We start from the raw sequence: 15351 nt of genomic DNA, 5'->3' as shown, positions 1-15351 counted from the left end.
CTAGCGCATGGGTGTATGGTGCATCGTGGGCATAGGCGGACCGAAGAGGGTTCGTGGGCTACCGGAGCAGCAATTAGGCCCGCATCGTATGCATGAGACGCGTGCGGACCAGCCAGACGCAATGATACTGCTGAAAGAGGCTAGTGCCGCGCGACTGGCAGCTGGGGGCGTGGGAGAAAGTGGGAAGATGGCGCCGGACTTCAACGAGTGGTGATAGTCCCCGGCGCACGGACGAATGTAAGCACAGCACGGTTGCTTTTAATAAACGACATGTCGTTTCCGCCCTGGCGAGCCGGTCAGCAAGATAGCGCCATTGGTCTTGAAAAGATGGGAAGACGCATGGAACCTTCTATGGCGCCGTGGCGCTCTGCAGGCGGTCTCACGTGGAGCAGCCTTCATCACGACAGGCTGAGCTAGCCGAGAACGGAATAGCTTTAGCGAATCGTTTGCGCTTTGACTTCAGCGTTCACAGTGTTACTCCGATCAACATTCACCGCCATTCAACATCGTTGCTATCTCAGCGTGAACAACGGACCAGTCTTCAAGCTCAGATCATAGAGTCCTTCGGAACATGTGTTCGAACGTCGTGCTGAGGCGGCATCCGCGCGCTGCGTACCTAGCACCCGCTGCCTGACCGATCACCGGAGCGTCCTAGGCGAGAAACGTGGCCCACGCGCATTCGACTCAGATTTCCGTCTCAGTACATACTGCAGCCTGTGCAAGCGCGTCTTGTTTCACTCTGTAGCGCGTCGTCCCCGTGCTTCGGTTGGTCTCCACGCAAACGCCGCCGCCTTCGCGTCTTCATCGACAGGTGCCCTTCGGCAAACTGGTGCCGATTGCGATCGATAGCATGTCCTCAGGCATTTATTGTACAAAAGGATGTTGTCCAATCGTCTGGAGGTGGGAGGCTTGCGGCTTCCGCACCTTCAACACTTCGCCAGCCGCACTGCTCTTGGGGGCGGCAATGCCGGGAGGTGCTGCTAGCAAGCGGGACTGGGAACCGAGCCCACTTTAGTCCTGGGAGAATCCCATGGTAGCTTGAGTATGCAATTATAATTGCGCGAAAACCGGTCACGAGGCTCCCGTAGCTCGACTCTTTGCTCATTGACGGTACGAGGTTAGTTGCATGCTTATATTACAGAAACGTATAAGGTATGACGTATATGTCTACTTAACGCAGAAACATCTTCTTTGGGGAATTCTTATCCACTGATTCAAGGTCTAACCCGCTCTTAAAGATTGGCTTGATGCGACGGTCGTCATATGGAATCATTTTTCCTACTGCACAGAATACTCATGATCTTCTTGAACATTATCCACTATGAGCAAAAGACAGCTTACGAATGTTTATTGTTGGTTACCGCCTAAACACTTGAACCGTATGTAAGTCCTTCAGTGCGGCTTACTGCTGTAATTCAGGCCTAAACACGAGTCTAGGTCTATGCCATGCGATCTGGCTTTACTAGGCTCGCTCAAAATAACTCACTCGAAGAGATGATTCGGCTCTGCACTTGTCTCGCCCCTATGCGAGCACGAGAGCGATCAGCTGATTGCTTACTACTCAGTTCAGAGTATAGTGACCAGCAGGAACAACTGTGCCAAGCCATAAGTAATCTGATTCCTGCACCGGTAATCCAGGGATCAGCGACTTGGTATTCCCTTCAATCCTGTCCGGTCTAAGCTTGAACTTGTTCATTCGGTCTGTTTCTTGATCTTTCAACGATCCGTACTTCTGATGACGGCGTACGAGGATGAACTTCAAGAAGGAAGATGTGCGTAACGACCTTACAAAGTTACGGGAGCATCTCGAGCACGGTTGGAATGAAAAGGGAATATAAGAGCTGCGAATATGAGAAGTCTTTCGTGTCAAATTATGATGAGGATTCACAATGTGTTTGGTGTGTTTGCCTCCTAGTTGCTTGGTCTAGAACTTTCAGACTGCTCTCCGGGCAACGCTCAAGGATAAGAAAGTCGGAATTATAGAAGCCCAGTTTTCTAGAGTGTCTGAAGACCTGCACCCATGCCGCTATCCTGTCCAGGCCACATGCTGATATTAACCCAAAGAGATCGAATTGCGCTGCGAGCGGGGGAACCTTCCATCGCCATGCCGCCGATATCTGTCTGTCGCATAGCTTGTTGTTCACCTTCGATTTCACCTCAGCAACGGGCGCATTGACCACGCCTATGTATCAACAGCGACGTCATCAGTTCTCCAAAACACAATCTCCCCCCCGGAGAGATCACCAACTATACAAACACACCGCGCCACCTCGCTTGCCCTCACTCGTACGCTCAAGTGCTGCGCGTTTAGCAGCAGATCACTCAGCTCATCGTTTACCCCACCCCCTCGCTTTGAAATGGCAGGTTTCACTTGGGCAGCTGTTGTAGCTGGTAATCAACGTCAAGGTAAGCGAAAGTCGCCATCTCACCTCTCCAACCCTTTACAAACCCTCCATAAAGTCAGCGCGGACACTGCGGTTCCCACCAGCAAAGAAACCCAGCCTCCCGCCGTCTATAAAGATGAGCAAAACTCGGCCGCCGCAACGAGTAAGTTGCACATCGTCAATACTGCTCCTGCCGATGATAGTGTTGCGAAGGCATACGTGCCCGCCGTTGCGAAATCTGATGCTACCGCCACTTCACCGAAATCGCCCCCTCGGAAGAGCGATTGGAAAGAAAAGAAGGAACCTCCAGTCGCAAAGCAACCCGAGGCGACCGCGAACAGAGATCAGAAGCTACCAGGCGTGCCCAAGGCGTCTATGATCGAAGCTTCGCGCACAGCTACCGCTAGCAAGAAAAAGAAACCCTCAGCCAATACCGCAAGACCAAGTGGTGACATCACGTCGACCACCGAGAACGGAGAGAGCGCTGTAGGCACAGTTATGCTTGCTCCGCCTTCTACTGTTCACGACGCAACAAAGAAGAAGAACAAGAAGGCCTCGAAACAGCGCAACAAAGCCAAGGCGACTGAGGACCAGGGGGAAAAGACAGAGCAGAGTACATCGAAGCCTGCGGGCTTCGCCAGTACTACTCATTCGCATGCCCTGTATTCTCATTGGCGGGATCTGCCGAACAAGGCGACGAAGGTGACTAAAACGGACACCGCCCCAGTGCCCGACCCATCGATTGTTGAGGCTCAACTGCTTGCTCACGTGCAACTCGTGGAGACTGAACCCCTAGAGCAGTCCAAGGTCACAAGCTCTGCTCTCAAGCACAGTGAGTCTTTGAAGAGTTTCACCAAAGCTGTGCAACACGCGGAGGTCCCCCGAGCTCGATCCGTGGCGGCGCGCGTCCCTCGAACTAAAAATGATATCCGGCTTTATGTCAAGAGCCTTGGCCTCCCTGGGATCTCATACGACGCTTATGGCGTCTGTATCGCTCCCGATGCTCCCGAGTGGGTACGTGGCCGTATCGCTCGTAGGGTACAGCTCAATGTTTGTGATCTCGAAGTTGGTCGGGCTCCTGCGGAGTTCAACAAAGACGCCGAGCTTGAACTGGAGAAGAAGGAGAAGAAGTACTATGGTCACGAGACGTGGTATCGGTTTTTCAAAATCAAGAAGCGTGGGTTACCCACGAAGGAAGAAGCCCGGGAGTTTGGTGAGAAGCTCGCTGCAGGATTGATCCCTACCGTAGGTAATGTGCATGGGGCTGTGGCAACTAACAAAGTCGATATGGGTGCATCGACGGAGAAGATCGGAGACAACCAACCCGTACCGCTGCCGATGCAGCAAACGATGGCTCAGACGACTTCCAGCAAACAAGATGGGCTGCAACCGGTTTCCGGCGTCCGCAACACAATCATGCCACCGCCTGGTCTTGGCTTCTCTTCCCAGCACTCTTTACCCCCGAAGCCGCTCGTCCCCGCTCCTCAGATGCCCATCCACAACATAACGAACGGCTACACATATACCGGGCCCCTCTTTCTCGAGCCATCACTGCAGCGGCAGGGCACCTCCAATCCCCAACAACAATACCCTCCTTACAAGAAGCCGCTTTGCAAAAACTACGCACAAGGATACTGCTACTATGGATCTTATTGCCACTTCCTGCACGCATACCCACACGAGCTACAAGGCGTCACCGGCCCGGACAGGCGAGATTCTGCACAAGACTTGTTCGATTTCTCGCGCTCGGGTTCATGGTCTTCAACTGCGACGGCCTCGATGCCTCCTCCAGGTGCGCGCGTATACGGTCCGGTATATGTCTCGAGGGCGCCATCCCGCATGTCAGTGGATACCAATACGAGCAATCGCGCCACAGCGGGCTCGCAGAGCTCAGTTGGAGGCTCGCCTGGTCTTTATCGGCCCAACGGTAGCCCTCAGAAGAAGAAGAAGGGCGGGAAGAAGTCACAGGCTGTGAACAAGTAATTGTTCACCAAGGTTATGCCACTGGATGATAAGATCTTGAAAGTCGTCGGCACTCGTGTTGCTTGGCTAAGAGGAAAAGGCAGAGGTACCGGAGTTACTCCAAGCATTGCGAGGTAAGCATCGTCTTCATCTTCGCGCGCTGGGCGGACTGTTTTTGGAAACCTTTTCACGTCTCTGTTCTTGTGTACTGTGGGCGTGTTTTATCTGCGTTGGTTTTTGTTTTCGAAACATGGTAATGGAGTTGGTAATGGAGCTGATGATGGAATTGGTATTGGAGTTGGTAATGGACTCGTTATTGGAGTTGGTAATGGGCTTAGTAATGAAGTTGGTGTCGGAGTTCGCACAGGGGACAAGTTTGATTCCGAATTCACGCACACAGATTCATGTGCGATAGGATGCGTATGGAAAGTCTCTCTCTTTGAAGGCATGCGCACCGTTCAAATTGAAGAAAGGGTGTCGGCGAATTCAATAAGCAGGTCTATTCGATGACATGAGCACCCGGGTCAAGGTCGAGGAGTACATGATTTCAATAAGTAGTCATTAGACGAGTCTGAGAGCCACTGGCACAGTTGCCCTTCATCACATCCCTTCTAGTGATATTTCTAGCAGTCCCTCTTAGCAACCCTCTTGAATCCCTGCTTCTCAACCTGAGCCTGAGCCGCCGCAATCGTAGCATCGGCATTCGGGTCCGCGAATCCGCAACCGTTCTTTCCATTCTGGAACTGTGCTGCCTCGGCGCTGCAGACACCTACGCCCGAGGCATCAGCGCAGCACGCAGAGCTGCAGTCCGCGTCGGCAACGCATCCACCAGTGATGAACTGGGCGCCGTTGCCTGCTCCAACGTTCTTGGCACCAGCGACGTTGGGTGTGATCTGTGCGAAAGAGAGGGTGGCAACTAATGTACACGTTAGCGTCGAGCCGTAGATGATTCGAGAGACAGAAGCGTACAAGCCAGAATGGTAGCGAAGGTGAAGCGCATGTTGAAGATTGTGTAGAGAATGGGTATAATCCGTTAAACGATTGATTGGAAGAGATGATATCAATGAACGACACCGGGTCGGTATGAAGTGAATGTTGGTAGAGCAGGGAAGTAGCGATGATGCTTCGATGCCTCACACCGCGTCCAACTCTTATATAATTACCAGCTCATCGCCACGCATGTGCGCTTGCTCTTCCCATAACACCCTTCATATTAAGCCTTGCACGATATGTGTGATCATCTCTTGTCTCCATCGTAACCGGCACAGCCTGACATGACCAAGCCAACGCTGGTAGCACAAGACGTTGCAGAGCACACCGCATGTCGTTATTCAGCGTTTCGATATCGTGCCTGGTAATTAGGCAGAATGTGCTCAGGCAATGCTAAGCAGTAATCGACCAATGGCGGGAAGATATACGTGGCGCATGATCCATGCGGTGATGGTGCACACGGTGTTTCGTATTTGCCGCGTGCCGAATCGCATACTACCGGACTGAAGTGCGCCTTGATTCATTGACCCAACTCAGTTCGATGTGGGCTGCTTAACTTATGAGGCAGAGATACAGTCTTTGTATGGACGATCTGAGTCTTCATCAGCTCCATGTCTGCAGAATATATCAAGCAGAGAATGTATCTACGATATTACTTGGTGCTAACAGGTCGCTCTGACAACCTCGCGAAGAGTCTTTCAATTAGAAAGAACCAAAGTCTGTTGCTTTCAGAATAATTTCAGTTTTAATGTCCACAGTGACATTCGTCGATGATGGATGCGAATGACGCGGTGCAAGCTAGTTGAACGTGCTAACCCGAAAACGGAAAGCTCACATCCACCCTCTTCATCTCGGGGCTCGGGGCAAGATAACATCCACGCGATGAGGATTCGAATTCTAGACCTTCGCCAAAGGTCCAGAAATACAAGGAAAGAAGTGGGCTTGCACGATTTCTCCGATTACTAGACGCAAGGCGTTAGGATATCAGACCGTATGACTCAAGCGGCCACCCATAAAATGGCCTTGGGGAAGGACGAGCCATGTTTAAATTCACGACGTCTTACACATCTCAATGCATTAGCGTCTTCGCTTTCCAGCGTAATTCAAGAAAACAATGTCCACCGCACTAACGCCCCCAATATTCCTCACCACCCGCGACCTCCAAACTAACCCCAAGCTCACCCAACACCTCGTCGACCTTTGCAACGAGGCCTTCTCTCGCTACTCGTTCAGTCATCCTGAGGAATGGACTTACCGGCCACAATCACGTTTCCCAAGCACGCAACAATTGCTTACCGAATTTGCTGCCGATGAAAGCACCATGGTTGTCATCTTGGACGAATCCGAGATGGACGAAGAGGCGCGCGTTGAAGTGCCGAGCAGCGACAAGGAGACGAGGAGAGGGAAGTTAGTAGCATGTGCAGGCGTTGTGCCTTGGAAAGGTGGGTGGCAAAGTGAAGATCCTGGAGACGAGGTGGGATGGGAGGTCAAGACTGTTTGTGTAGACGAAGGCGAGAAGTACAGGAGGAAAGGCTTGGCGATGGGACTATTAAAGACGCTTGAGGAACTCATTGTTGGGAGAGAGCGAGAAAAGATACAAGTTGCAAGGAATAACGGGAGTATGCTAACAGAGTCCGAAAGTGGAAGGATACATGCGGTACAAGCGTGGATTATTTGCGCAGAATGTGTCAATGGTGATTACTGGCGCAGAAGAGGGTTTGTGGAGGTCAGACGGCAGACTTGTAGCGGCATCTGGGGGTGTAAGACAAGCTTTGAATTGCTGACGTTAAAGAAGGAGGTAGATTTTAATCTTTGAGCAAGAATGTTACTGAAGAGACTTTGACATTTACGCCCCCATAGGGGCCAACTGACGAGACGTTGACATTGAAGCAGGAAGTAAAGGTATGAGTTTCATTCAAACGGGCGACTTTAGCCACGGGTTGAGTCGTGATCCATGTACAGACTGAGTGTGTATGCTAGGGGAATGCATAGCAGATGATTCTTTTCGCATGCGTGAATCAGGTCGCTAGAGACGACCCCAAGCCATCCACAGACATCGTGCGATCCTTTAAACAAGGCCGCAGAAACATTCATTCCTTATCCACCAACGTTCCGAAATACTCCATGCCGGACATCGCTCATTTGCTGTAGTTCCCAAAGTCCACAGGGATGTGAACGCAACAAGAATAGCGCGTGTAGACTAGACCGTCACGCTGAACTTGCAGCCGAAGGTTTGCTGCAGATCGAACCTATCGGCCTCGCTCAGATGCGCGAAGACGGTCATAGCAAGATACTTCGGGCAGTAGTGACCGGCCATCACGGCCCAATCCTGGGGAGCGAAGGGCTCCTTGAACTGGACCCAAACGCGTGCGCGCGGCCTAGCCGGCAAGTAGTTGCGCTTCCACTTGATGGACCGGAGTTTGCCGGAGGTAACGTCGAGACGCCACTGCTTGACCCGGCAGGCGAGGAAGGAGTGCATGGTGTTGCAGTCTTCCTCGGCCAAATCGCGGTCGCGAGTGGTGGTAACGCTCGAGTAGTCGATGTCGAAGAAGCACGTAGTCCGAGTGATCAAGCTCATCTGAACGAATGGCAGGATCTCGAGGATTGGCCCAGCCACATGGAAGGCGCCGACCAAGACTGTCAGACGCTGCGGCGCTCGGTGGATGTTGGTGATGATGTGGCGTTCATCGGGGGTATAGAACGTGTTGAAGAAGGCAAGTGCATCCCTCCAGCGAACAGCGAGGCGAGCGCCATTCCAGCAGATCGTGAGGTACTCTTGTCGAAGTTGTCGACAAGTCTGCGCAAGGGCAAAGCGGCTGGAGCGAAGTGCGGGCGGTTCCGGCGCTCCGTTCTGGTCCTGTACTTGGAGAGGCAGAGACGGGTAAAGTATAGTAACCGGCTCCGACTCCGATAGGCACCTATATACATGGTTGCGGACCTCTGCGATGTATTAGCAGTGTTACTTTCCCGTACAGTGAAGACAATTACCGCCGGGCAGGTCCAGGAAACGAAAAGAAGCCATAATATCGGTGGGCGGGTGGTTTTAGAAAGGTGCAGAAGTAGTGGGCGCTGAAAGCGACTGGGTCTTGTCAGATATATATAAACCTCCTGATGATGTGCTACTCATACCAAGGTCGAGCTTCTTAGTGTGCCGTTGTTACCTGCGCGCGCGTTGAGCCCGAGAAGAACTTGCCGCTGTCGCCGTAGCACGCTTGTACAAGGTCAAATTGACGATTCTCCGGTCGTGAAAACAGCTGCGGGGTGCTGTTAAGGAGTATGTGGTGTTGGGTGTGGGGTGTGGTAATTTCGGCAGGGGCGCACAAAGCGACTCAAGATTTGACAGAACCCGCATCACGTCATCAAGGTGCTACCCCCGGTTAACCATACCCTCATTGCCCTTCTGCTGCTAAAGGGAACTCCAAGCGAACTCTCCGCAGGTTGAAAATTTCTGGCGTCAACTCCCCGTCGATATGTATGCTCAACGGCATAGAGCGATTCGTTTCCAAGTCCCAGATTGGAGCGCCCGTCCCTGAACTTCAATATTCAAAATATATAGACCATGTCAAAGTGGACATATACTCCCAGGTTCCGGACCTGGCTCTGCGAGCTTCAAATAGTAACATGGTTAGTCTATAGACGGTATTCATGTGATTTGGTCATATTAAACCCAAATGTTTGGATAAGACTACATTACAGAGCATAGCTATGCTCACATGCCTATAACACGCGGTCAGGTACTAGAAGGTGGTAAAGCTTGCTTCGCAACCGCTCAACACATCACGCGACCCACAGGTCATCACATAGGCTCTAAGAAATACTGGAGAAATAAACACAGGGACTCATAAGCTTTCAACAATGGCGATGACAGCTATCCGTGCGCTAATAGACTCATCCTCGCTGGCCATCTGCATTTTCCAAACCTCCACATAACCTTTTGATCTGAGGTAAAATAGTCGTCACACTATCCTTTGGCTTTAACATAACCAAAGGCGCATAGTCAAGATGATTTGGGACATGGAATGGTAGTTAGCTTACCTAGTCAATTATTAGGCACGAACAACATTCCATAAGTTAAGTCTATTCTGATCTATTATTACATACAATTGATCTACTCTAAGTGCATAATCGCTGTAAGAGCCGATCAGTGCGAAGTAGTTCGAAAGACTCATTTGCATCCCGGTAGACGCGAACAAAGCTATTCTAAAGAGCCATTTAAAATGTTCCAAGTTTGTGAAAATTTCGAAGATTCAAGGACCGAAAGAGTTTCGCCGCATTTGCACCTTTCCCCTAAGGAACTTGGTGCTCGCGACAGTAATATAGGATACTTCAGACGACTGTAATAGAGAACTTGCAGTCCAGCGACCCGTGAAGGTCCTCTTTGAACACCTCGTGGTAGAGGGCGAACACAGTATTGGCCAGTCGCGTCCCTCGATCACTTCCCAGTCCCGCGGCGCGAACGGTTGCTTGAAAACCACCTGCACTTGCTGGCAACACTTGACCGAGCCGACCGTGCTTGCCTCACGGACACACCGCGACCAGAGGATGGAATTGAAATTGCCGAGAGTCACATCGCGCCAGTACTGATCAGAGCGACAGGTCAAGAAAGACTCCATGTTCTGGCAGTCCACCTCAGCGTTCTCGCATTCGTCAACAGAGTGGATGCGGTCCTCGTCGACGTCAAAGGAGCACTTAGTGCCCGCAATCCCGCGCAATTGGACAATGGGAAGCATCTCGAGGCTGAGGCCGGGGCTGTACTCCACGTGGTCAGGACCAACGAGGATTGTCAATTTCCGAGGGGCGCGTTCACTATTGGTGATTACGCGGTCGTTCTGGGGAAAGATTTCGTGGAAGAATGTGGCAGCATCCTCCCAACGAACCTTGATGCGGGAAGCCTTCCAGCAGACGGGAAGGTACTCCCTTCGGATTTGATGGCAGGTCTGCGCAAGGGCGAAGCGCGTCGGCGGGGCTCCATGCTCAGGTACAGTTGAGCAGCGTTCGGGCGACGGAGGAATTTGCGCTCAGGCTCTGATGCGGCGTGGATCTCGTAGATTATGTTCCGGATCTCTGTCGTGGATTAGTGTTACTGTTTACGATATCGCTTCGAGGCATACGTACCTCCAGGCAGCTTCATGAAGGGGAAACCCCCCATTATTAGAGACGAGATTCGAGTGTCGAGGTGGACGGTGGAGGCAGATAGGTGACGACGCAGTTCACGCTGCAAGTTGCCTTTGCATTTGATCAGTCCAAGCGCCTGGCGTGGATCCCAGAGTGCACTTACAATACTGTCTCTCCCAGGGCGTGAAGTAGGTAGCAGGTGGATCGGTGCGATCTGTGGGGTGTTTTGATTGAAGTTTTCCAAGATTGTGTTGTGACGTGGACCGTGGTTTACCGTGTGCAGGTTGAAAATGCTCCCCCACACGCCACCAATCACATACTAGGCTGCATTAGAGGAGCCTGGTCAAGACCTTCAGGTCCATCATCTGCTGAAGACGCAACGGCCTTGAAATGGGTACACTCATATCTATCGGGTGTAAATGAATCAGACAGCTATATAGAAAGGATGTTCAGGGTCAAGTTTTCCAGGGAAGACATGGAGATGCAAATGGGTTGACAGCTTCACGGCCTTTTATACGGCATACCGCAAGCCACACAGCATACAGCACACAGCACACAGCACAGCGAGTGCTCATACTTGTCACAAATAAATAGCAAGCAATGTATACCGCGACCTGGTGACTATGTCATTCACACTTGACAACCCAATGTTTGCGAGACAACATTGCTCGTTACCACCCTAAAGTGCATATGACAGCAAGTTTTCAGGAAGCAGCTGTCTAATCACAAACAGTTCCTGCTCGTCACGAATGCCCACCCCCAACACCTCCACTAATCTTTTTTAACTATCATCGCGTTTTCCTCACAGCGTGAGCCAAGAATTACCAGGCAAGTCTCACTTATGTATGCTACTCTGAATCCCGCGAGATATCGATCGTACTCTAATTCACATACCCGACATTCGCCATCTCATCTACATACGCACTCTGGACATAGCAGAACTCTCAGGCACGCTATTACTCTTGAACCCAGTGCGTAAAGAACTTGCACCCTACTGCTATTACTCATCACCCACGTGTAAGATACAACAGGGCAACGACTACAAGTCCTTGCCCCACCTTCCCCATCCATCCACATAATCCACCCCACCACCCCACCCAGCAAACAAAAGACGCCCTAAACACTTCCTCATCTCACTATATCACTAGTCAATGACAAACCACACACCTCGCCTCCGGATAACCCATCTTATCTTCAACCCTCCCCCATAATAATGATACAAACTCAGCCTCCCCACCCCCACCACTCCCCTCCATCCCCTACACACACCATCCCACACTCCCCTCTTCCACCTCCTGGGTTCCATTTCCGAGCACGTTAGCGCAGTAACATTCTGCCCCATACTCGGTGCCAAACCACGTATATCCCCACAGACACCCGCGCATTTCTCGACACTCATGTCTGCGCCAGAAACGTACACGTCGCTCAGCACGCGGGCGGTCACGGCGTCTACGAAACAGCCTGCGTATGTGTAATTGTTTATTATCGGGTTGATAACCTGGACCTGGGGTGCGGTGCTGTTGACGTAGAGGAAAGGGCGTTAGGCCCGCCGCAGTACTGAGTTTGGTTTGCGGCGCAGCGCATGGTGCAGGTTGTTGGGGGAGGGGGAGGAGGAGGACTGGAGGGTGGGGGCGCAGTAGCATTCTCTAGGGGTGTTAGTATAATGTGGGAGGGGAGAAGGGAGGAGAAGGGGAGAGGAGATGAAGGGAGGAAAAGGAGGACAGGACGTACCGCCCGTACTCCAGGCCGAAGTACGCCGTCCCTTGACAAAGCGACGCGCATGTTTGCACCGTCATGTCCGCTTCACTAAAACTCGCGCCTAGGAGCGCGCGCGTGGTGGTACCCTCGCTGTAGCAGCCTTTGTAGTCATACCCGGGGATCTGTGGGTTGCTGGGTTGGGAGTAGAGCAGGTTGGTGTAGAGGCTGAGGCGGGAGGGGCCGCCGCAGAGTTGCGTGGAGGTGCCGCTGCACGGCATGTTGCAGTCGGTGGCGGGCTGCTGGGTGCTGGCGGAGTCGAGAGTGTTGCCGCAGTAGCATTCTCGAGCGTATTCTAGGCCGAAGTAGTGGTATTGCGTGCAGGCTGCTGCGCACTCTTCTACGGTCATGTCGGAGGAGGATGTAGACTCCGCTGAGAGGGCTCGGGGGTTGACAGCGTCGTAGTAGCAGCCTTGGAATGAGACGTTTGCAGAGGGTGTTGGTGATGGAGAAAGAGTGGTAGACGAAGAGGTTGATGATCCAGTCGCATGTAAACTCTGGGTAGACGTCCCACTAGATGCTGACACAATGTCGGAGGAAGTGATTGAACTACTCGACAGCGTAGCTGTGGTTGACACGATCGCAGAGGAAGAGCTACTAATCGAAGATTGTGTCGTTGCCGAGCTCGATGTTTTTATTTGAGAACTTTGTCTTGCTGGCGCCAACGTATTGCAACTGGTGGGCAAGCCGCTCACACTCTTCCTCGAATCCGACACACTGCCCGCAAAAACACCAAACACAGGCGGATTAGCTAGAGAATTCGGGAAAGCCAAGTCAGCCGAGTAGAGTTGGTACGGACCAACTGCAGATTGGGCCGCCATAGGCACTGTACTCATAGAGATCGAAGGCACAGGATTCGGCTCAGCCTGCGGTACCTTGATCAAGACTTGTAAATGAGGCACTGTCTGATTACGAACAGCAGCGACGACTGTCAGCTTTCCGGAAGAGTCTAAGCAACTTTGTGGAGCCTGGTAGATGACGGTGTCCACCACCTGGAACCCGGATCCATTGTTGTCATACGTGGCCTGAGTGGAGTCGCTATAGGTGACTGAAACTCTGAACGATGAAATCGAAGTATCCACGAGAAGGTCTGTGGAGAAACCAAAGAAGGAAAAGCTATCATCGAAGCCTGTAGCAGTGCCCTTGACCGAGGTGCTGATGGGTGTCTGCGCCACTGCACCATTGCGATCGGTGTATACAAGCTGCACTTGCGAGATAGTCCCCTGGGTGGTGCGGATCCGAACGTCGCCGGTGAATCTGATTCTTGAACCACCATCAAGAAGAGTAAGCTGCAACGCATACGGCTTGACTTCATACGGGGCAATAGGGTCCGAAAGCTGGGTTCCAGCTGGGACTTGATCGATCATTGTCTGGAAAAGCGATTTGCAAGCGTTTGCGAACAGTTGAGGATCGGCTGCCAGCGATCTGATAGTGGCATTCTTATCTGCCTGGCTGAACACTCTGAAATCGGAGTTCCTTGTGTTGGTTGTCGATTTCCCGACTACTAGAGGATCATTCGTGGTTCCCGAGACATACTCGACAGCGATTTGATTGTCCAATACAGCAGGAGTTGTGTCGAAATTCGCGAGAGCTGAATCAGTGATCTCCGGATGATCCCCACCGTGGACGCCGCCAATCGAATGACCACAGGCAATAAATTGAACCATGCCTTGGTCGTCCAGACCCAGCCTTGCAAATTGATTTCGAAAGATGCTGACAGCGTTCTGAGGCTGAGGCACGAATCCGCTGGGTCCAGCTTCGGTTGCATCAACACGGCCGCCGCGAACCGCAACACTGATATTGCTGCAGGAACGTGTCAAGACGTACGTCGCGGCAGCAATCACATCGGATAAGGATGTCAAATCGGAGACAAAGGGTGCCCAGGCGGCTACTGAATCGTCGGCGAAATTCCCTTCGTTCTCGAGGCTGTCGAGCTCCCATGCAATCGATCCGTCTAGTCCACCTGCGCCGGTGTATATGTTACCACTAATCGAATCATGGAAGGCAGTCCGAAGCCATTCGGCCGCCGTAACCCGGCTGGTGTTGAGTCCCTTCGAGCAAGGCGTAACTAGATTCGCTAGGCCCCTCGATCGGTAGCCTGTATTGAGGAACATCATATCTTCCAACTCATCAGTAGGTGCTGGCCATGTCGGTACGGCTAGCACAGACCGCCAGTGCGCCACCAAGCTCACTGTTATGAATATTCTGGTATACATGGATGTTAAGAATAGAGAAACATTAGGATTCATCGACGAAAAGCGAAAGACATCAGCCAGGCTGAAAGATGCGAGGATCGAAACACGAACTTTTCAATAGAAAATGAAGGAAGTCAAGCTGTTAGTAGTGATTCGACAAATCCGCCATTGCATTTGCCGGCCGCGGTGTGGCAAAGCGAAATATTTACATATAGATAACGCTGAATTAGCAGCCTCGCGGAGGTGCAGCATAGCGGTGCACCTTCATGTACAAATAGCAAAGCCCAGCCAACATAGTCAATCCAAGGATGCGGGTGACTCGCAGCACGAGCACGAGGGGACGGGAATAGGAAGTCGCCTAAGCAAATCGATATCTCGTGCATGCATATGATGAGCAGGCGATAGCGCAAGTTCGGCTCTTGGAACTGCTGAAGCCATCGCTCTCGATATGCAAGCTGTCAAGCCGTCGCAAAACACGCTCTAGCAAAGCATCCCACGAAGACATGGACAGCGAGCCATTTTCGTATATAAAGTTGGATGTCGATGGGCGAAGAAGACGCACCAGTCTTGATTGCGATGTTGCGGCTGAGAAGAGTTGATCTGAATCTGGTGTGATTGGCATGCGTAGCGAGCAGGGTGGCCTTCGTCGAGGGCTGATAGCGCACTCGCCTTGCGGTGGTCGAGACCGCGCACTGCACAAATGCCTGCCTGCCTGTCAAATTTGTGGTTGTTTTTTCTGAACATCAATGATCTAGAAGGCTGGTAAAAGCCGGTTTCAACATGGGGTTCTCTTCGGCTGAGGAACCAGGCTGCCAGGCTCACAGGAAAGTCTCACTAGGGCTTTGATTGAGACGTTGTCTTCGCAACCTGGGTTACATGCATTCCGGAAGTGTGTTCTCTCGTCGTCTCTTCTCCTTCTCAGTCAAGATGAATTCCAGCGTTCTTGTAAG

At 52.0% G+C, this 15351-nt stretch overlaps 5 protein-coding genes across 5 annotated transcripts; 2 read left to right on the top strand and 3 right to left on the bottom strand.

The window, feature by feature from the left end:
- Positions 1–2357: 2357 nt before the first annotated feature.
- Positions 2358–4367, top strand: N0V89_009001 (uncharacterized protein; the record flags this gene model as incomplete). Its single annotated transcript, XM_056217754.1, has 1 exon — positions 2358–4367. The coding sequence occupies one exon, from the start codon at positions 2358–2360 to the stop codon at positions 4365–4367; it is 2010 nt and encodes a 669-aa protein (XP_056069310.1).
- Positions 4368–4969: 602 nt separating this feature from the next.
- On the bottom strand, positions 4970–5346 carry BAS2 (Biotrophy-associated secreted protein 2; the record flags this gene model as incomplete). The annotated part of the gene is made up of 2 exons (XM_056217753.1): positions 4970–5262; positions 5316–5346. 2 exons carry the CDS (start codon positions 5344–5346, stop codon positions 4970–4972), a joined length of 324 nt encoding a protein of 107 aa, XP_056069309.1.
- A 1311-nt stretch (positions 5347–6657) lies between these two features.
- N0V89_008999 (uncharacterized protein) lies at positions 6658–7207 on the top strand (the record flags this gene model as incomplete). The annotated part of the gene is made up of 2 exons (XM_056217752.1): positions 6658–6955; positions 7197–7207. 2 exons carry the CDS (start codon positions 6658–6660, stop codon positions 7205–7207), a joined length of 309 nt encoding a protein of 102 aa, XP_056069308.1.
- Positions 7208–7536: 329 nt separating this feature from the next.
- N0V89_008998 (uncharacterized protein) lies at positions 7537–8729 on the bottom strand (the record flags this gene model as incomplete). The annotated part of the gene is made up of 2 exons (XM_056217751.1): positions 7537–8193; positions 8724–8729. The coding sequence occupies 2 exons, from the start codon at positions 8727–8729 to the stop codon at positions 7537–7539; spliced, it is 663 nt and encodes a 220-aa protein (XP_056069307.1).
- Positions 8730–11991: 3262 nt separating this feature from the next.
- N0V89_008997 (uncharacterized protein) lies at positions 11992–14422 on the bottom strand (the record flags this gene model as incomplete). The annotated part of the gene is made up of 2 exons (XM_056217750.1): positions 11992–12097; positions 12183–14422. 2 exons carry the CDS (start codon positions 14420–14422, stop codon positions 11992–11994), a joined length of 2346 nt encoding a protein of 781 aa, XP_056069306.1.
- Between the last annotated feature and the right edge of the window lie 929 nt (positions 14423–15351).

Source organism: Didymosphaeria variabile (genome assembly GCF_027946475.1).
Source record: "Didymosphaeria variabile strain IMI 356815 chromosome Unknown scaffold_6, whole genome shotgun sequence".
Classification (NCBI taxonomy): Eukaryota; Fungi; Ascomycota; class Dothideomycetes; order Pleosporales; family Didymosphaeriaceae; genus Didymosphaeria; species Didymosphaeria variabile.
The sequence above is the reverse complement of the archived record's forward strand: the minus strand, read 5'-3'. Positions and strand labels throughout refer to the sequence as shown.